Source organism: Pituophis catenifer, unplaced genomic scaffold, assembly GCF_029215685.1.
Source record: "Pituophis catenifer annectens isolate HBS135680 unplaced genomic scaffold, rPitCat1.0.hap2 SCAF_1, whole genome shotgun sequence".
NCBI classification, from domain to species: domain Eukaryota; kingdom Metazoa; phylum Chordata; class Lepidosauria; order Squamata; family Colubridae; genus Pituophis; species Pituophis catenifer.
Window position 1 is genome coordinate 107,420,228 of NW_027256881.1, and position 21,990 is coordinate 107,442,217.

The 21,990-nt window shown below is 38.9% G+C and overlaps 1 protein-coding gene across 4 annotated transcripts in view; it reads right to left on the minus strand.

The window, feature by feature from the left end:
* Positions 1–495: 495 nt before the first annotated feature.
* Positions 496–21,990, minus strand: part of FHL5 (four and a half LIM domains 5) — a 32,433-nt gene continuing 10,938 nt past the window's right edge. For all 4 annotated transcript variants that reach the window (XM_070932838.1, XM_070932835.1, XM_070932836.1 and 1 more), the window contains 5 exons: positions 21,328–21,506; positions 17,028–17,202; positions 9,955–10,124; positions 6,832–7,018; positions 496–6,014 (listed from right to left, as the gene is read on the minus strand). In XM_070932838.1, coding sequence (XP_070788939.1) covers positions 5,863–6,014; positions 6,832–7,018; positions 9,955–10,124; positions 17,028–17,202; positions 21,328–21,486 — 843 coding nt within the window. In that variant the 5' untranslated portion in view covers positions 21,487–21,506 and the 3' untranslated portion in view covers positions 496–5,862. The remainder of the gene's footprint in view (positions 6,015–6,831; positions 7,019–9,954; positions 10,125–17,027; positions 17,203–21,327; positions 21,507–21,990) is intronic.

Sequence of the window (21,990 nt, forward strand, 5' to 3'; positions counted from 1 at the left end):
AAATCTCAAGGAGAGGAAGAACTCCTACTGAATCCACAGATTAAACAGCTAGGAAGCAGCTGGCAGAGAAAACATTTTTGCCTCAGCATCTGCAGACATCAGAGAGACGTATCAAGAGGTGCCTCCTCTCCCTAAATAAATTAAAAAAAAAAAAAACCTAAGAGATTTGGCAAACATTCACCAATCTCATGTTAGATATTGAAGATTCACAGAAAATTCTTGAGCTGCAAGAATACCAGCCTGACCAGATGTTGACATTCTACAGTGAAATGGTGTGGGATTTAGTGTTTTCCCATGAGCTCAAAGCAATGAATTTTGGGTGTGGGTGTGTTCAAAACATGTTAGATTGTGCGATATATCCGGGTTCAGAAATGATTGCTGACTTGGGCCAACAAATACTCATAGAATGCATTTAAAAAATTGGAACACTGACATTTAAGAGAAGAGCTTGTAATATTTATTTCAGTGAAAAACATTCTATTGCTAAAAGAACAAGATATGTCTTGCAAATGAGACCACTTGTTTTCGTGACAAACAAATAATGATCCTAGAGCCTCACTCTGTCTAATTCTTGTACCTCTCTATTAGGTTAAAATTTGTGGAGGGAAAATGTCATGCAGGCTGGCAATGGGGTTAAAGCATGGATGCCTACAGTATATCAATATAAGCATTTCCTTGAACAAAGAGGCACCAGCATTATACACATCTTACTGAAATAAAATACATTGTTGTTGTTTAATATGGTTTGGCATCAGGTTGGTGTCAGTTCTTAGAGACACAATGCAGATAGAACTTCTCCAGGATGATAGTGTTGTAGCCCATACTCGGCCTGTGCAGCTGGTGGCTGATTTGGACAGCGAGGAGGCTGGTGTGGTGCTGCGCCAGCAGCCTGTGCACCTGGCACTCGAGTCGGACAATGAGGCTGGAGAAGATGTGGTGCCAGAGGTGGGCATTCAGCCAGGGCCTTGGGAACCTCCAGAAGCTCCCTTAAGTGAAGAGGATGAAGAGGAGGAGCCTCTTCTCGATGCATGGATGCGCAGAGCTGCCAAAAGGCAGGAGTGGCTCCTCAGGAGGAGGTCTCCTCGAAAGTAAGGCTTGGGGCTAATTGGCCACTTCCTTAGCCTATTTAAGGAGGAACGCCAACTGAAGCAATTTGCAGGGAGCAACTTCGTTCACTCTCCTTCGTGCCTTGATCTTAGTTCTCTGCAAATTGCTTCTGGGCTTTCTGCCAACCATAGTAAGATTAAGATTATTTATTCCTTGGATTCTTGTAGGCTGTTAAGAAAGTTAATTAACAGCCTTTGTTTGGAAAAAAAACCTGTTTACTTTAGTAAACTAAGGTTTGTACAGACTTTGTGTGTGCTGCGTTCTTTGGGTTCCGTAGCTGGGTCTCCGATCTAGCCTTTTACGACTTCCAGATAGGTCTCCGATCTAGCCTTTTACGACTTCCAACTGTGCCTATACAGGTAGTCCTCAACTTAAAACAGTTCATTTAGTGACCGTTCAAAGTTACAACGGCACTGAATAAAGTGACTTATCCATTTTTCACACATACAACCTTTGTAGCATCTCCATGGTCATGTGATCAAAATTCAGATGCTTGGCAACCAATTCATACTTATGACTGTTGCAGTGTCCCGGGGTGATGTGATCACCTTTTACCACCTTTTGACAAACAAAATCAATGGGGAAGCCAGATTCATTTACTAGCCATGTTATTAACTTATTAACTGCAGTGATTCACTTAACAACTGTGGCAAGAAAGGTTGTAAAATGAGGGCAAGACTCACTTACCAAATGTCTCAATTTACAACAGAAATTTTGGGCTCAATTGTGGACATAAGTTGAGGACTACCTGAGTTGCTGCTTTGTCATTGAGTGCATCCACCTTGTTGTTGGTTGCTCTCTTCTTTAGAAGTACCTGTCAATGCAGATTAATGCCCACAGTCCCCAAAAGAAACCAAGGATCCTTGCAAAACTTGCACAAATATCAAAGATCAGAAGGCTGAAAAAGCAAAACATTCGATAAAAATAAAAAGATGTATTTTGTGCTGTATAGCTTTACTTACAACTATAGCAGGTGGTGCGATGATTAAGACGCTGAGCTTGTCGGCTAGAAAGCCGGCAGCCCAGGTTCGAGAGCCGAGTGCCATGCAACAGGGTGAGCTACCATCTTTGCCCCAGCTCCTGCCAATCTAGCAGTTTGAAAACATGCAAATATGAGTAGATAAATAGGTACCACTTTGGTGGAAACGTAACCAAGACGCAGAAATGTCTTCAGGCAGTGCTGGCTTAATGGCCTTGAAACAGAGATGAGCACCACCCCCTATAGTTGACAATGACTAGCGGAGTAAAATCCACAGGGACTCCTATAACTTTACTTAAACTTGAATTTAGTTCAAAATTTGCTTTGGAAAGATAAGCATATACTTTTAGAAGCTGACAATTGAGATTCAGGATGTAGAACCAGTTTTATGATGATACCTATATATTTTATTATCTAGCAAGGGTTATGTGAGATTTTTTTAAGCTTAAATTCTAAAGCAAGTTTCCATAAATACTATATTTGGATTAAACTCTACGTTTTCTTCAGTGTTTCTCCATGGGCCTTTTCTTTAAAAGAAAGTTCAGCTAAAAGGGATACAAAGCAACCAATTAGATTAGTTCTAATTCTTACTTTATGATCTCGCATTGTAATCCATCTGGCAAGTCCCGATACACCCAGTTCTTATAAATGATGGCACACACGTGCTTCTATCCGTGATTTTTATTTTTAGCTTTCACAACCTAGTTCTATTTTTTGCTAATGAAAGGGTTGTTAAGAAGGGGAAATTGTGGGAAGACAGAAGAGCAGGCAGCTGGAGACAGTAAGCAGGGTTTGTACAAAGTGGGGGGCAGGTGATGCATACAGGTGCAAAAAGGTGTGATGCTATTTTGAGTAAAATAAAATATGTATTTCATATAGTTAATAAAAAATGGAGCACAACTATTTTGATGACACCGCTTGCTGTCTACTGCATCCCCTTGTGGGTCAGGAAAGATTATCTAAAATAACCTGAAAAGAAAGCACGACACCTTAACGGGCAAAACTGGCATTGTCAATAAAAATACAATTATGTAAAATGAAATATCAGCACTCAAATTATTATTTCTTTGCTCCTTTCCCTTTGGAAAACAACCATCAGCTCTGAAGCAAGCAGTGCTTTGCCTTCTCTTCAATAAACCATCAGTGGATCCAATAAAACGGGATCCATTTCCATCAGGTCTGCAATTTTTCCTTGGTAAGAATCTTGCTGAAAAGATGGTGGGCCTATAGCCGTTGAAGACTTGGAAGAAGCCAACTATCTGTACCATTTTAAGTTTGGTTTTAGGTTGAGTGATAGTACCATGATAGCATTAATCACATTGATTGATCATCTTTGCAGGGTTCGAAGTGGGAAAAGTGCATTCATTCTGGCCCTTTTGATCTTCCGGTGTCTTTCTGGTTTTTCTGATTATGGTATCCTTCTGGACCAGCTTAAGAAGTTGGGACAGTATGGGAGGAGCTTTAGTGATCCAACTCTCTTCTCCAACTCTGGCTTCAGTCACTGGTGTGGGTAAGGTCCAACTCTAGATACTCTGCAAAGCAGGATGACTCAGAGCTCAACTTTTTCCCTATTCTTATTTAACATCTATATAAAACTGTTGGGTGATGTTATCCATAGGCACATGTTTAAATACCCGGTTTCCCCCAAAATAAGACATCCCCTGATAATAAGCCCAATCGGGCTTTTGAGCACATGGCAATAAGGCCAACCGCTTATTTCAGGGTTCAAAAAAATATAAGACAGGGTCTTATTTTGGGGGGAACACGGTATCATCAGGTATCATATGATACCTAGCTATATACCTCGATCATGAACTAAACAAGTGATACCATAATTTTTTTTCCCTGTGTCTGAAAGCTGTAAGAATCTGGATCCTAAACCCAAACAAGACTGGTTGTGGTTGTGGTTTTAGAAACTTCCCTGGATCTGATGACACTTCATTTTTAGTTGTGGATGGCAGTACTTTTGCTTAGACAGGACTCATTGCAGTTTGGAGTACTCGCAATTCCTGCCTGAGAAGCAGGAGGTAACTGTGACCAGGAGGACATCTGCCCCAATCCATATTGTACACCAATTGTGCCCATTTCTGGAATTGGGAGGCTCTGCTCCTGATCATTCATGCCTTAGTCACATCCTGATTGAACTATTCTAATGATACTCTTTCTCTGCTTCTAAAGGGCCCAAGCTACTCATAAAACAACAGCTAAAGTAAAGACAACCAGGAATAATTTGTTATAGGTTTCGATTATGTGAATAAATTCTAGAATTTAAGATCTTGACATGCACATACAGCAGGCTAACTATCACAGCAGAATTTACACATTCAGGGATGATACCCATTGTTTTTCTTCATGTTAAGTGTTTTTCCTCTTCCATCAAGCTAATTCATATTAGACAAATCCATTAGAAGAAAAAAAAATATGATGTATACTAAATGCAATTGCCTTTCCATAGCCAACTAAGCTAAAGCCAATAAAACGATATTATGTATATGCTTCCATATACAGTATGCTACTTCTGCACTGCACAATTTTTTTTTCCAGGACAAGCAGCCTCATTGGCTGTTGAATGAGATGCTACAGCTGCATATCCAACCAAATTAATTAACTTAAGGCGATTTCCCCTTTAGTTGTGTATTTAATAATGTTCTCTTTCAGTTCCACTAAAATTGCAGTTTGGTGACAACTTTGGAAGAGAGTCTGGGAGGTCACCTTCAAAGCCTTTGAGGATTGACATATAGTCTAAGAACCTCAGATTTTGTTCCTCGGAATAATAGCAGTTTTAGTTCTGTGCATATATTGGGGAGTGGGGTGTGTTGGGAGGAGGAATAAAGATTTGAATGACTACATGACAGTCTGCATTTTTAATATTTTTATGGATAATTATGGGATGTAATCTTAGAATGATACCTTTGGTGCAGTGGTGAAATCCTCCAAGGTTTGCCACTGGCTCGTGGTGCGTGCATGTGCGGTGCATGCCAAACATGCACTGTGTGCGCATGCATGTAGTGTGCACCAAATGCACACTGAACACACATGAGCACCACAGGTGCTACCACGCAGTGTGGAAAAAGGAGGCTTAAGAAGGTAAGTAGAACAGCGAGGAGGGGAACAGCTGTGCCGCGTGATTTAGATTCACTAGAAAGCAGGATTTTGTGCTTTCTAGTGAATATAAATCACGCGGCACAGCTGATCATCGGAAATACCAGTTTGGACGAACTAGTAGCACTTTTTTTACTACCAGTTTGTCCGAGCCGGTAGCTTTTATTACTAACAGTTCACCCGAACTGGTGCAAACTGGCAGCATTTCACCCCTGCTTTGCTGGCAGCAGACTATAATCCTTCCTCTCTTCTTAGTTTTTTCTAAAGTAAGCAAGCCAACAAAAATAAACCATTGAATCTTAATTGCCTGCCAAGATATACTTTTACAGGTATGTGTTACGCAATGAAAAAACATTGTACTGTTGGAGAGTTTGAAGGTTTTTTTTTCCCTTGCAACACAACTCTTGCGTAAACTTAATCACTGAGAATTTTAGCACGATCATGTACAGACTCAGATTCCTAACAGCAGAGTGCACTCTACTACAAGATAAACACAGTGACCACAGACTTTTTCTGGCTCTTGTTATGTTCGGAATGATATGGAAAGTAGCTATACTGGATGCAGGGGTTGTAAACTATGAATCTTCTTAGATGGCTTTCTGACTAGTGAACAATTATGTGCATGGCTAAAATAACGAAGGGGAAGGGACGAGCAACCTTGAAGAGCTCCTGAGTCATATAGAAGACCCACAATTGCTGCAGAGGACTTTATCTTGCTGGATGAGGAAGCCCTTTCCCACCAGGGAGCAGGCGCATTGGCTGCACTTGAAGCAGTCGCTGTGCCATTGGCGCTCCTCAAACGAGATGAACTTGCCTCCTCCAAGAGCTAAAAGGAGAAAGCAAAAAATGAGATGTTGGGATTGCATGCGGCTTTCGGCAGATTTTGATTACACTCTAATAAGCAGAGTTCTTTCTTCTGAAAAATCTGAGTTTAAAATCTGAGAGAAGCGATATATAGCTAAGACAAATGAGTAGTCTAGGGTTTTGTTTGTTTCTTTTGTTGTTTTGGTCTTCTGGCTTTGCAAACATATGATCCAACCCTGAATTACTATGTTCTCAAATGCCTGATTATTTCATTTTTCTCTTTAGAGGCACAGATTCTGAAAAAAGAATTATTTTTAGGCATTTTGCACGAACTCCCCACATTCACAGGGAAAAACCTGCTTGCTATCTCAGCAATGGATCCCCCCATGCACTGACATGATAAATGGCTGAAACTGGTTAACTGAAGCCCAGCCCAACCCAGACCCTCCCTCCCTCCTCCAGTAAAAGCAGCAACATTTTTTCTTCTTTCCCCAATTCTGCTCTTCCTCCAGCGAGTAATTCAGTTGAATGTGCTTATCCCTTTCCACTCCAAATTCCAACCTGTTGGTAATTAAACCTGCAATGTTGTGGTGTCAGATACAATGAAAAGATTAAAATCATGTTTTCTAGTGCCACCACATATTTCAGATCACTTTCTATCTAGCCTGAATATCATTTAGTCTTATTCATGATGGAAAATTGTGACATTGCTATCTGATCTTTCATATGCTTTCATGAAGTAAGGAATGCAAATGCCAGCTATGCCTAGAACAAATTTATTTCTCCCAGGACTGTCAACATTGAAGTTACTTATATGCAAGAAGATTAAGAACAGTCACCAGTAATGGGTTCGGTGCAGGCCACACACTTCTTTGCAAAATGTCCTCTGAAGCACTCCAGGCAGTAAGGATGTTCATCTTTGGACATGAATTGATGTTCTGCAAGTTGCTTCTTACATCCAGTACATAGAAAACATTCCTTATGCCATGGCTGGTCATGGTAAGTCACCCCACCATTGGTGACCGTCTAGTATATGAGAAAATATCATTAGTGTAAAATGATGGATTGACATATGGTTATACCAAAATTACATTAAATACTGTGTTTTCCTGAAAATATGACCTACTTAGAAAGTAAGTCCTAGCTTGATTTTTACACATGCGCCCAAAATGAGCCCGAATTAAGACCCTGCCCACTCCCGGATGCATGGGTAAAAATTAAGCTAGGGTGAGAGTAGTGGAGCTGCCCTAGTTGCAGCCAGTCCTCGGCCCATTTCTTCTGCAGCCAGCAGAAGAAAAGCTTTTCTGAAGACCGCTACAGCCGATAACAGAGCTCTGGATCGATCCAAAGCTCTGTTATTGGCTAAACAGGCCTTCAGGAAAGCCTTGCTGGCTTGCAGAAGAAATGGGCTGAGGTGTGCAAGGCGTGGCTACAACTATCCTAAAAGCTTCTGACAGCTAAAAGGAGGCCGGGGGCAATGCACGCAAGTGAGGTGCATCAGTGGATAACATCCCTCCCCCCAAAATAAGATCTGGTGCCTTTTTGGTGGCAAATATATATATATATATAAGACAGGATCTTATTTTTGGGGAAAGATAAGTAGTTATTTCTGCTGCTTGATCAAATTTCAAAAAGAGATAATGAGAATATTGAGGAAAGCACTGTAGGCAGTCCTTGTTCAGTGACCACCTCGTTTAGAAACCGTTTGTAGATACAAACAGATTGAAAATGTAACTTTGCAACCATCTCTTGCATTTATGACTTTGCAGGTTTGCAAAGGAAAGCTGAAGTAAGCTCATAAGGACAATGGTGGGTTCACTTAGCAACTGCTTTGCTTAATAACTATGTTGCCAGTTGTTCACAACTGCTAATTGGGGTTGCTAAATGAGGACTATCTGTATCACAGTGTCTGAAGAACTAAGCCTTTTTCAATTAATATCTCCCTTTTCCTTCTCTTTAGGGTAGTGCTGAGGAAGCAACAATGCTCCAGATGTCGATAAATTATACCGTAGCAGCTTCAACCAGCATAAAGCCATTGTGAGAGATGCTAGCAGCAGTTCAACAAGATCAGGGAAGCCTCAGGTTCCCCTTTATTGCTTTAGTGAGATGGATACTTTATCATGAGGAATATCCGATGTCTTTTATAGCACTGTTAGTAGATTTGTATGCTGAACCCCATGTTACTTTAGCTCATATCTAATTATTTGAAAACATTTGGAATACATCTAAAGAGACATGAGAACCCAACATACAAATCAAAATAATAATAAGAATTTGGAACTTCTGCATAAAGCAACAATCTCTTTTAGTTATATGGTTAGGCACATGGCACACATCAGGGGTGGGTTCTAAATTTTTTTACTACCGGTTCTGTGGGCGTGGCGTATTTTGTGGGCGTGGCTTGATGGTCATGTGACAATTCTTTAGGATTTAGCAGAGGTACTGGTCTACCAGGCTTTTAACTGTTTGCAGAGCTGTACCGGTCTACCCATTTATTTTTGCAGGTACTGGTCTACCCATTTATTTTTGCAGGCACCGGTCTACTCATTTGTTTTTGGAGGCAGTGGTCTACCACCAAACTGCCTTTTACCACTGATCAGCTGTAGGGCGGCCCTTTGAAGCCCCGTGGCAAGAGTTTAAACAGTTTTTTTCCTTATAGCCCATCAGCTGAGACTCAAGAGGCAGCAATAGATTGGGGGTGGGGCCAAATAAAAGGTAAGAATAACGCGGGGGGTGGGGGAGGCAGGGGGGGCAGAACCGGTTCGGTGACATCATATCATCACCGCTACTGGCTCGGCGGAACCGGGCAGAACCGGGAGGAACCCACCACTGGCACACATGCAACAAAGGCTGGTAATTTAATCCACACCTCTATTTTATTTTTTTTTATTAAAAGGATTTAGGAGGAAGCCTTGATAGACAAAGCAATGATGGGAGCCCCAGCTCATCATGGCCAACTCGTTGTGGGACAACTCGCCATGGCAAGTAGGAAAAATGAGTGTTTATGAAAGTACTGTTGAAAAAAAAATCATTTAGTTCAAACCAAAGTAGCTAGATTGTTTACTGGGATTTGCCAATATGAACATTTTATGCCAATTCTTGGTTTTCTACATTGGCTGCCTATTCATTTCAAGATTTGGAATGATTGCATTATTGTCCAGTTCGCATGGTGGTTTTCATCTGTATTTTATTTGCTTTTATTGTATGAGGTGGTATCAGGGGTGAAATGCTCCCAGTTCGGACTGGATCGCCCGATCTGGTAGCGATGGCGGTGGGTGGTTCGGAGAACTGGTAGCAAAAATCTCTGCGGCATTTTTTTCTGCAACCTCTTGGCCGAAGAGGTGGTAAAAAAAAATGCTTTGAAAAGTCTCTGACGATCCCAGCTGAGTTGCCTGATTGACAGAGGCTTTTCAAAGTATTAGAAAAAATGCTTTGAAAAGTTAAAAAAAAAAAAAAGTTGGCCACGCTCACCCAGTCACATTATGCCCCCCACCCACCAAGCCAAGCCCACAGAACCGGTAGTAACAAATTTTACATTTCACCCCTGGGTTGTATTCCAATTATCTCTTTGGATTTCTTTCATTGTAAATCACCCATTAAAGAATATTTATTAAACAAACATAAATATATATTTTTAAATGTGCACTTCCTTGAAGTCCAAACAGAAAGTAGGATATACAATGTATATATATATATATATATATATATATATATATATATATATATATATATATATATATATATATATACATACATACATACATACATACATACATACATACATACATATATATATATATATATATATATATATATATATATATATGACAAATAAGTATATTCTCACTGTATTCATAGAGTTTATCCCCAGTAAAAGTCACTTTTTAAATGAATGCCTGCAAGGCCACTGTACGACTCATCCCTTCTCTGCTCCCTGCTCTTATTTTCATTTCCCATACTACCTTTTTGCAGGAGTAGCAATATTGTGCAAATTGCTTCTCATAACAGGGTACACAGTAATTGTCATCATCCTTGGTAATCAAAGGTTTCATTCCTAGTGGTTGCCGGCAGTACCGGCAAACAAAGCAAGCTTCGTGCCAACAATTGCCTTTAAATTCCATTTTACGAGAACCTGCAAATTGAATTGTAATCCCAGTTACTTTCCTGGCAAACAGCTCTTATTTCTTTTTTCTTTTTACTGAATCCACTGAAACAAAGATGCAGTACAGTTAGTCCTCAACTTACGACCACAATTGAGCTCAAAATGTATGTTGCTAAGTGAGAAATTTGTTGTGAGTTTTATGACAAAGGGCACAAATCTGTCAATAAACACTTTCTGTCAAGATTTCTTTTGCACTGTAAAGATTTTCACAAACTAATCACAGGATATACAAATAATTTGTTGATATGAGTGCCCTACAGTTTATGAAGTTTGCTTCAACATATTTCTAGTAACTTTCTTTAAATTTCTTCAGATGTCAGATTCAAAAATCTGTATCCATCTCTCTCTCTCTCTCTCTCTTTCTCTCTCTCATATCTATCTATCTATCTATCTATCTATCTATCTATCTATCTATCTATCCATCCATCCATCCATCCATCCATCCATCCATCCACATATATATTGTATACATCCACACAAATATGCATCGGTTCCTTCGAGTTCCTGTAGTTTTCTTGGTAAGATCTTAGGTTGTCATTGCCTGCTTCCTAGAGTTGAGAGAAATGATTGGCCTAAGAACACCCAGTTGGTTTTGTGCCTAAGGCAGGAATAATTTCCTCACAGTCTCCTAGTTTTCAGCCTGGTGTTTTAACTATACCACTCGAGTTTCCAAAGCACCACTATGGTGGTACCTTTTTGCAATTACAATTGTGTGGACACATGGTGAAATTAATGCTGAGATTTATATGCTGCCAATTTAGACAGAATCATGGCAGCTAACAACAAATCCATAGTAAAACAAAAATACAGTAATCACAATTGAAATGTCCATGGTAGCAATTAAAACTTCCAAATTAATGATAATTTGAAGAGTCCATAGGATTGGCCCTATTAACACTGTGAGCTAGGGCCATGCACCAGTGAATAATATCATAATAATAGGATAAGTAGTATTTTAAATATATATTTTACCATCAGTTAATTGGAACTTTACAGCATCATTGCCTCAAGGAATCGAAAAAATCATTGTTTGAAATTGCTATGTGAGGGAGACTTTGCAAAGCAGAGGAAGACAATTAGAGAAAGACAATTAGAATAGTTTTCTTATATATGGAATAATTTGAATATTGTGAAATCAATGTGTTCCTAATCAGTGAGTGAATTAAGTACCGTTTTAAAGATACAAGCATTGCAAATTGAGTCAGTACAGAATGACTTCATTTTAGCTTCAGTACTGTATTATTTTTAGGTTTACTAAAGACACCTGTGGCAAGACACATTTCCATGAGTTTCTTCTTCATTTTATTCATTTAACAAGAGGAAGAATTGCTGTGGATATGCTAGGAACTGAGATCTGCCTCTGTGTTTATATATCAGTATTCCTAATCTAAATCAACATAAGAACAGTTAATAATGTGGGGGCTTCTGGTTTGGTTTCTGCCGCCGCCGGACGGTCTTTCGGGACTGCCAGCCCCGCCACCTGTAAAGAGCGTCTCTACAACTGAGAGACGGCTCGAAAATCTCCGTCTCCTTAAGGAGATGTGAGATAGAGCCGGCGAGGACAGGTAGAGCCCTCTGCGAACTCCCCAGAGGTTTTTTTTTGCTCTTGGGGAGGAAGCAGAATGTGGCTCCCTATACAGCTTGCCGCTGCTCCGGGCATCGGGGGAACTCTGCTTCTTGCAGAGCCAGGCGATGGGACCAATCCAATCAACAAAATTTAACAGATTGTCTGAACAAATAGGATGAAATCTGGACTTGGGACCCTAAATCGCAAGTATTTCTAACAAATCCTATGAGTGATTTTAAAAGTGAAGAAAGAAAGTTTTTAAAATGGCAACTGGCTGAGGCTTGAGAAGAAGAAAGCTGAAAGCGAAAGTCCTTCCATTTGAATAGCTTAATACGCTACAAAGTATCTGAAACAATAGCGCTGGCTAGAATTGAAGAGAAAAATTTCTATTTTAAGTTTCTTTCTTCCTGGAGACTTGATATTGATATTGTTTGGAGAAAAGTCCTTTTTTCTTTTTAAAAAAAGAGTTTGTTTGTGGGGCAGAATGGCGTTAAAACAGACAAAGCCAGACAGCCAAGCTGTGGGGGGGGGGGGTTCCCCCATTTACAAATCATATGAGCAAGTTTTGAACTTGCACATTCAGAAGAATGGCTCAGACCTAAAGGAATTTGTTTTGAAGGAGATGGCAAGACATGATGAGATTGTGAACCAGAATCTTGAAAAATTCAGGCAGGAAATTAAAGAATTGGTACAACGAAAGTATGATAATCTGAAACAACAGATTGTAACAGCTTTCAAAACTTTTTCAGAAATAGTTATAAAGATGGATAAAGATACCAATTTATTAGAATCTAAAATGAAGGAAGCTGATGATAAGATTTATAATTTGGACAATAAAATACAAAGAATTGAAAATGATTTGATAAATATTCAAGACAATAGCTCAGAAGTAAAGTCTAAAATAAAGGAGGCTGATCACAAGACTTACAATGCAGATAATATAAAACAAAGGATTGAAAAAGAAGTTACAATGATGCAATACAGGTCTATGGAATTTGCGGTCAGAATGAGGGGACTACAGGAAAATAACAGAGATGATTTGAGAAAGATGTCTGCTGAAGTTCTGGCTGTGATTTTAAAGGTTAGTCCTGAAGAGGTATCCTGTAAGATTGATAAGGCCTACAGAGTAAATTCCTGGGTGGCAAAGCAAAAACAGTTGCCTAGAGATGTGGTGATTTACTTTACTGATAAAGGAATAAGAAATGATATTGTGCAAAAGTCTTTTAACTCCATTCCAGAAATGAACGGAAGGAAGATTTGGATATATAAAGAGCTGCCGCCTAAGATGTTAAAAGATAGAAAGGAATTTGGATTTTTGGTGACTGAGCTAAAGAAACAAAACATCCCATTTAGGTGGGATGTTCCAGTTGGTATAATATTGAGATACCAAGGAGAAAGATATCAACTAAATACTGTTGAAAAAGCAGAAGAATTTTACTACAAGGTTCTTAAAATGGATCCAACATCTTCACGTATGCCTTCAGTGTTGGGAACACAGGAGGGGAATAAAGAAAAGCAAAATGAACAAGAGATTAAAACTCAGGCTAAGCAGATGGAGATGGAGGTAATGGAAAAACAACAAGTTGCAGAGGCCCTTTTGGACGAGCCGCTTTTGGATTCTCCTTCAGAGGTTTTAGCTGGATTACCTATAAATATAAGAGAGACGGCTTTGGATTTTAATGTGATGTCTTATCAAGTTACAGACCAGCATGGAACTCAATCAGCTGATATACAAGTCCTAGAAAGGCAACTAGGATGGAGATCTAAACCACAAAAAGTTAAGAAAAGAAGAAGCAGGTCCTACAAAACTAAAAAAATTTAAACTAAACAACAGTCTAATGCCAGTTACTTAAGAGACGATTAAATATAATAAGCGGGATTTATAGATGGCTGATACATGAAAATATAGCTGAGGCAAATTATTGACTTAGACTATTTTGAGAAGAATAACAGATCTCTGCAGTGCTGGTGCTTTTGGAATGTGGAAGATGGCCTCTGATTGAGTGGATTGGAACTTTCTATTTTGGACTCTTTGAAAAATGGATTATGTATATGCTGAGTTATAAGGCAAGAGAACTATGGGATTGGGGCATGCAGAAGATCTGGTTGTTACCCCAATGTGGTGGTTGGAATTAACAATCTAGATAAAAGACACTACAGAAGATACCATATGGAATATAAATATAAAGTCACTCGGGTGGTTTTTTATATACGAAAATATTTTTTATTGATGGGGGCAGATGGTAATGGAAGATACCGAATATGCTGTTGGAAGCTGAACCTGATGTTACCCTAACATGGGCGATGGAATTAATAATCTAGTTGAAAGACGTTACAGAAGACACTATATGGATTATAAATTTAAAGTCACTTGAGGATTTTATTCATATATGGAAATATTTTTTAGTTGCGGTGTGGGCAGAAGAACAAAGATATTAAAATATTATGTATGGTAGACCTGTAGGAAAATGGGTGGAGATGGGTTAGGTTATTGATTGTTTAGTTTAGGAAAAGGGATGTTATGTTTAGATATAAATATACGTAAAAGAGATATATGCATGGGGGAGGAAATGGGTAGATTATGAGTTGAATAAATGTCAAATTAGGATTTATTATATAATTTTATACTTGAAGGTTGCTTTGAAATGTATAGTATAGGGGGGAATAATAACAATGCTAGAAAGAAATGGTTAGCATGTGGGGGGGGGTGTAAAAGGATGGTAAAGTATTATATAATTTGATATCAATCTGGATTTTATTTTTGGAGAAGCCATGGGGGGTGGGGAGGGTGAGGGGGGGGTTAGGGAGGAGGAGGGGAAAAAAGGGGAAAAATCAGTATTTGAAAAACTTTTTCAATAAAAAAGAAAAGAAAAGAAAAGAAAAGTTAATAATGTGCTTATCACTGACCTGATGGATGGCTGAAACTGGTTAATCGAAGCATGGAAGTGATAAAGCAAATAACAAAATGCAGCCAAAGAACAATGGTGAATAGATTTAGTGTGTTGTTATTGAATATGAGTTTGCAGGTACTGTGCTAAGGGAAACTGTGAGCCTACACAAATATCTCAATGAGAAAAGCACAAATTGGAAATACAATTATAAATATCAAAAAGCAGGATTTCATCACGTTTCTCCTCTCTTAGTAATCAGAGGTTTTCACTGAAGACTATTCTTGACTAGCAAGTTTTTGAGAAGGGTTGTTATAGGATGGGATATATATTTTATAATTACTGGGTTCTTATTTCCGATTCGTTGGGCATCTATTATTTGAAATAAAGTCAAAGTGAGCAAAGTAGCCTTTTCTTTATGGACAGAAGGAATGGATCATAACCATTTGGATTAAACACAAGGGTGGGCTGCTGGGGGTTCACAGGGGTTTGGGAGAACCTTTAACTAAGATTCTGTGCAGTTCAGAGTGCCCCCAAATCCCACTCCTGGCTGGCCCTCCCCTCCCAGGACTCCCCACGTGGCCTGTTTTGGATGCAGGGCTTGCACGGAGGCTCAGGGAGGGCGAGAAATGGGCCTACTGGAAGTTCGGGAAGGCCGAAAACAGGTGCATTTCCGCCTCCAGAGGGCCTTTGGACCTTGGGGAGGCTGTTTTCGCTCTCCCGGAGGTTCAAGGAAAGCCTCTGGAGCCTGGGGAGGGCAAAAAGCCCTCCCTGCTGTGGTGCAGGAGGCCAATTAGGCAACCCACCCAGCAACCGGGCAGAGAATCCCTTGGTAAAATTTTGGAAGCTCACCCCGATTAAACACACAGACAGACACACAGACACACACAAACCAAGATTTCAGCAAGCAGTGTTTAGTCTCCCAGAGTTTTTTTTTAAGGAAAGGACATCACATGGCATTCTAGTATCAGCCACTTCTGTTTGGTATACTTCAGTGACAATAATGGGACAACACAACTCTAAAGTGTAGGTAGTGTGTGAATGTATGTAAGTATAAATGTGTGTGTGTGTGTATGTGTGTGTGTGTGTGTATTTTTGTAGATTTTCACGGGTACAGGTATGCAAGTCTTAGTGTATTCGGGTCTTCTCCCATGTAAGAAGACCCCTTGCATAAGCCTGATGATGGCAAATGAGATTCTGCCAAAACGTTGCCAAAGTGCTCTCAATCTTACTCGGGAGAAGACCCGAATACACCAATACATATACATATACATATACATATACATATACATATACATATACATGTACATGTACATGTACATGTACATGTACATGTACACATACACATACATATACATGTACATGTACATGTACATGTACATGTACATGTACATGTACACGTACACGTACACATACACGCATACGCACACACGCACACACGCACACACGCACACGCACACACACACACACATATATATATATATATAATAGTTTTCTGAGTTTTTCGTGGGTGTTTGTATGTAGGTCTTTGGTTATTTGGGTTTTCTCCCGCGTAAAATTGGAAGTGTCTTGGCGACGTTTCGACAAAGTCTCATTTGTCATCTTCAGGCTGGTGTTTTCGGCTTCGTGCTTCTAGGAGCAAAGGATTCTAGGAGCAAAGGAAAACACCAGCCTGAAGATGACGAATGAGACTTCATCGAAACGTCACCAAGACACTTCCAATTTTACGCAGGAGAAAACCTGAATAACCAGAGACCTACATATATATAATAATATATAATAGGGCTGCATAATATCTTGGTTTACGTAGGTAGACCCTGGCTAAAGAGACATACACATAAAACCTACGAAAAAGAAAGAAACACACACACACACACACACACACACACACACACACACACACATACATGTGTATACATTCATATATACATACATACAGAATGTGAGTGGGCACTTTGAGAAAGAAACAGTGATACCAGTATAAAAGAAGAGTTGGGAGAACTGCAATGAAGAATAATTTTAATTACAGTTCTATAAGAAGAAAAGGGACTATAAAACTTTATGGTTCTGATGTAGTGGAGACTATATCAGCAGTGACACATTTTACAGAGACACCGGCAATCATTTCCCATTATACTTACCCGTCCCAAATGCTTGAAAGATGAAGAATTATTAATAGGTCATGGGATGGAAAAGAAATAGCTGATTTCTACAGCAACATATGGTCTGTGCAGGGCACATATAATGAAGCATTCGCCTGAAAAGGAGAAGCCCTTGGAAGAAACCTTCCCCCATCAGATTTTTTTCCCCCTTACCAATTTCCATGAATCAAAGCCTCCAGGTTCAAGTGTCATCCCACCCTTTTCGTTTATTTATCTCCATTAAGGAATGCCCATCTCCAGCTCCCTATGATCTTACCAGGCATAATAGTCCTCTTGCAGTGAAAGCACTTAGATGAATATTCATTAGAATAACAAGTTGTACACAGCAGGCGCTCGTCTTTAGCTGCAAAAGGCTTCTCAACCAGGGAGTGGTGGCATTGGGCACACTTGAAGCACGTTTCATGCCAGTGGCAGCCTTTATAAGCAAAATCCTTGGAGAGAGTGAATAATAAAAAAGCATTGGCTACTCTGATTCCAACTGAACAAAACTATGAGCTCTCGGACTTCACACCAATTGTTCAACAATGACCCGAAAGAAGATAATTTCCCTGTCTTTTATTCCTCTTCTTTTTTTTTCTTCTCCTTGTGATGTTCTCAAAAGGAGAACACTTGCAATTGCACTTGTACCATGGTCTGCAAAGGAATCAGTAGTCTACTGTACAGCTAGTCCTTGTCTTACAACCACAATGGAGCCCAACATTTCTGTGGTTAAGTGAGACATTTGTTAAATGAGCTTTGCCCCATTTTACAACCTTTTTGCCACAGTTGTTAAGTGAATCACTGTGGTTGATAAGTTAATAACTGGATTGTTAAGTGAATCTGGGCTGCAAAGGAATCAGTAGTTTACTATATAGGTAGTTCTTGAATTACAACCACAATGGAGCCCAAAGTTTCTGTTGTTACGTGAGACATTTGTTAACTGAGCTTTGCCCCATTTTACGACCTTCCTTGCCACAATTGTTAAGTGAATCTGGGTTCCCCATGGACTTTGCTTGTCAGAAGGTCGCAAAAAGTGATCACAAGACCTTGGGACACAGCAACGGTCATAAATATGAACCAGTTGCCAAGCATCTGGAATTTTGATCATATGATCATGGGGATACTGCAAAGGTCGTAACTCTGAAAAACGGTCGTAAATCACATTTTTCATTCCTGTTGTAACTTTGAATGGTCACTAAATGAACTGTTGTAAATTGATGATGACCTGTATATCTTTAGGTTTGTTATGATTTTATGGTTTAAATTACCGTATAAGATGCATTGGAGTATAAGACGCACCTTAGTTTTTGGGGAGGAAAATAAGAAAAAAGCTGATTGGCAGGTGGATCGGTCTCCCAGAATATCCCCAATCAGCTGTTCCCAGAGGTGAATTTTAGCAACAGGTTCCTTGGCTGTGAGCGCTGTGCCTTGCTTTTTTCCCCTTTTTTCCTGCTTTTTTTTCTGCCTCTGAAACCTCCGTTTGAGAAGCTGGGCTTGGCTACATTCAGAGTGTAAGACGCACTCAGATTTTCACCCTCTTTTTTGGGGGGAAAAGGTGTGTCATATACTCTGAAAAATACAGTAGTACTTTTCCTGCAAAGGATTCATGAAGAACATATGCCTCTGCGGCAGAGCTAGAGCAGAACTAAAATATCTGCAATCAGCTGTTAGGCAGAGTGAGGCTTTTGCCTTGAGCAGCAGATGGTTGGTGGCTAAGAGAGGAAGGAAATGGGAGAACAGCCACACAACATCTTGACACCATTTAATCTAACCTTCTGCCCTCATTCTGGTTCTTTTGTTGTTGCACTGCTGAAATAGAGCTGGTCTGGTCAATTTTAATGTATGGAGTGTGAGATAAGACTTTTGTCCTTGTTTCAGATAGTAAAGTGACTGAGTTCATTTATAAATGCACTATATATAGCACTATATTTTTATATATACAGACATGTTTTGGGTGGTTCTACCCTATAGACTCCAGTGGAATCTGCAAAATAAAAGATATTAGCATCTTCAACATCATCTGACAAATGTCTATGGAGATTCTCAGTCATGGTTGTCCCAAAAGTGCTTTATCAAGAGACTACTGGACTCTCTGGCATTTTTTCTTTGAAGCTTCTTGGATGAAAAGCAAAACATCTTCAAGAAAAACCAGAAAGTCCAGTTGCCACTTGAAACTGGGATGATCCCACTTTTGGGATCATCTGACAAAATTTGTATGAGGAACATAATTAAAAAAGAAAAAGAAATAGAGATCTTAATAGTTATCCAGGGTAGTTCTGATTCAATTTGGCCACTAAGGATTCACAGAATATAATTTGAGTTTCAGTTACTTTGCTCCTAATGGGCATCGAGTTCCAAAGGTTTCTTCTCCAAAACTTTCTGGAAATTCTAGGGGTCAAACTTTTGTCATGCAAAGTATCACCTAGATCTCTTTGTCGCTGTCCGATTTCACTTGATGATTTTGCAATTGTAATTCATTATGATTTATTCAATTTAGATTCCACCTTTTTACTTAGAGGGCTATCATTCATTGTTATGGCTGTTGTCTATGTGCATATAGGAGACAAGAGGTAAATGTATGTGTATGTGTATAAACATGTGCATTTATGTTTAGAGAGACTCAATGGAGTTATTGAAGATGCCTCCCTTCCTTGATGATAACTGCTAATAATTAACTATAGGAAGGAAGGAAGGAAGGAAGGAAGGAAGGAAGGAAGGAAGGAAGGAAGGAAGGAATTATTGAAGGATACTTTGAGGAAAGATGAAACCAAAAAAAACCTTCAAAGATATAGTTAGTGTATTCAGGCTTGCCCTATTCCTGGAACTGCAAGATATATGAGATATATCAAAAAATTAAATTATCATTTAGCAAGTACAGTATTTTTTTTTAACCAAAGACATCAATTTCTTCCTTTCTCTTCCTTTCTTTTTCTTGGATATCATGCTCACATAGATAAATGATTTTATTTTCTAGTGAAATTCCCTTTAAATCTTTGCAGTCAAATGGAGACCATTGGCAATATAGGGGAAAGGAAGTCATTTTTCACTAGCTATTTGTCAGTGGAATTTATTTTAAAGGTTTGGTTGATCTTATCAATTGAATGAAACCACGCATAGAAAAGAAAATCAATGCTGTTATCATTATGGAATAAATTGTGAGAATAAAACAAATACTTTTTTTAAAAAAAGGGGGATACTAAGGGAGCTAAAATGTTGCACTGAAGTTAATACAACTATTTAATATCTTTCTAAAGCTTCTGCAGTCAGATGATGGATGAAACCAATCCTATCTGATCTGTAGGGAATCTACGAACCATTACAATTCTCTGTATCTCTATAGAAGCTTAATCACATACTTGCCTTTGTGTCTGCATAAAATCTATAGATCTTAATCTATGTGTATACAGTGGAAGTAATCTTTTCTTTTAATTGGATTGTATATTAATGTGTCAATGGATTATATATTACTGAATATAAAAACATCTTTATCAGGTCACAATGAAGCTCTATCTCTGTGCCAGCAATATTAGATATAAATCTTTATTTTAAATTTTTATAATGGACACTGCTGGACTATCAGCAGCAGATGGTCTTCAGGACAGGAGTGTGGATTCCATCTTTCATTATTCTCACTATTGGCCACATTGGTTGGGGTTCACAAGAGTTCAATCATACTAGACAAGTGATACAATACCTAAGAAATAAAAAGGTGAAATTTGCAGCTATCCAAATTCTACTTAATTCTGAATAAGCAGACTTGTGCAGTCAGGGAACATTTTAGGAATATCAAAAAGATGTTGATATTCTGTACTCTGCCATAAAGATCCTGCCTATTCAAAATGTAGTGGTTTTTGTGATGTAGCCAATCAGAAGACACATTCACCCAGGGACAACTGGTGAAATTGTTACCTGCAGGTCCCTGTCCTCTTCCAGGATTGTCCCTATCACTTCTGCCAACTTTAGCTTTCTGTTGCTTTGTTGACAGATCAAAAGCTTCCAACGAAAACATCCATCCATGTTTATTGTTCATTTGTATTAACATCTATGTGTTATTCTGTGGTCCAGAGATTCATTTGGAAGTAAAGATGAATATTAGAAGCATAACTCCCTAATAATTACCAGGTTGCTAGAAATTTTTGCCAACAAAACAAAAGTGGATGCTAAATTTTCCAGGTGCTAAAGTAGTAGCGGTTTGCTAATCTGTAGGTTATTTCATTTAGTACATCTACATCAGATAGTACAGAAAAAATGATTGTGTACTCCAGTGCTAAATTTGTTACCCAAATTAAATCAAACGTTTCCAAAGTTTTAAATACTAAATGATAACAACCTTCTGTTCCCTGCTGACTTAAAACATGCTGAAAATGAACCCATGAAGCTGGAAGATTCCAGTTTAGACAATCTAAGTTTCATCAGTTTCTGTATTAACATAAGAGTACCATTAAGAAGAATCTCCAAATTATTACAGAAGAAAAGATTCACATCACAAATAATAATTGCATAGATGAGCCTTTGGGTATTTTTTTTTTCCCCAGTGGGAGTATAGATGGTCATGAAACTAACTAGTCAGTGCTTACCTTTGAGTCACATTCAATGGCTTTCTTACATTTTTCACAAAAGTTAGCAAAGCGGCTGTCATAGCATTTCACACAGAAAGCGTTTCCTTCTTTCATGACGTATCGTTTTCCACAAAGTGAATCCTTGCAGTGAAAGCAGTTTGACTGAACACTGGCCATTTTTAAGCCTTTTGATGCTGCTGCAGATGGAAAGACAAGGCACGTATCAATGAAATAATATGGCTGCAAGAACAAGAGTCTCAATTTTGGAAGTTCTGCACAGTCACAATGATTCAACCCCCCCCCTTCTAATACAGAGGAAGGAACAATTTTAAATCTTCATTATTTATTATTATTATTTCATTATTATTCTCATTGATGATTTTGGCAGATTTAGTCTGTCTTTTTCAATCACCCCACCCCCACCCCAGCTAGTCCCTTTAAAATATAAAAATTAAACAACTTGTCAGTTTTTAACATTAAGCAGAGGATTCTTTATGGGTGCTAAATGATCTTCAATAGGACCAACCAAGATCAATAGAAAACTGATTGGCAGATTGCTATTTGGGGAAGTAGCATGAGACATCGGCCCCCATTTCTGGATATTTTTCAGAAATGCATTTCTAGAAAGATTTATTATCAGTCCATTGCAAATCTTCCTTATCCCAACGCACCCACACATGT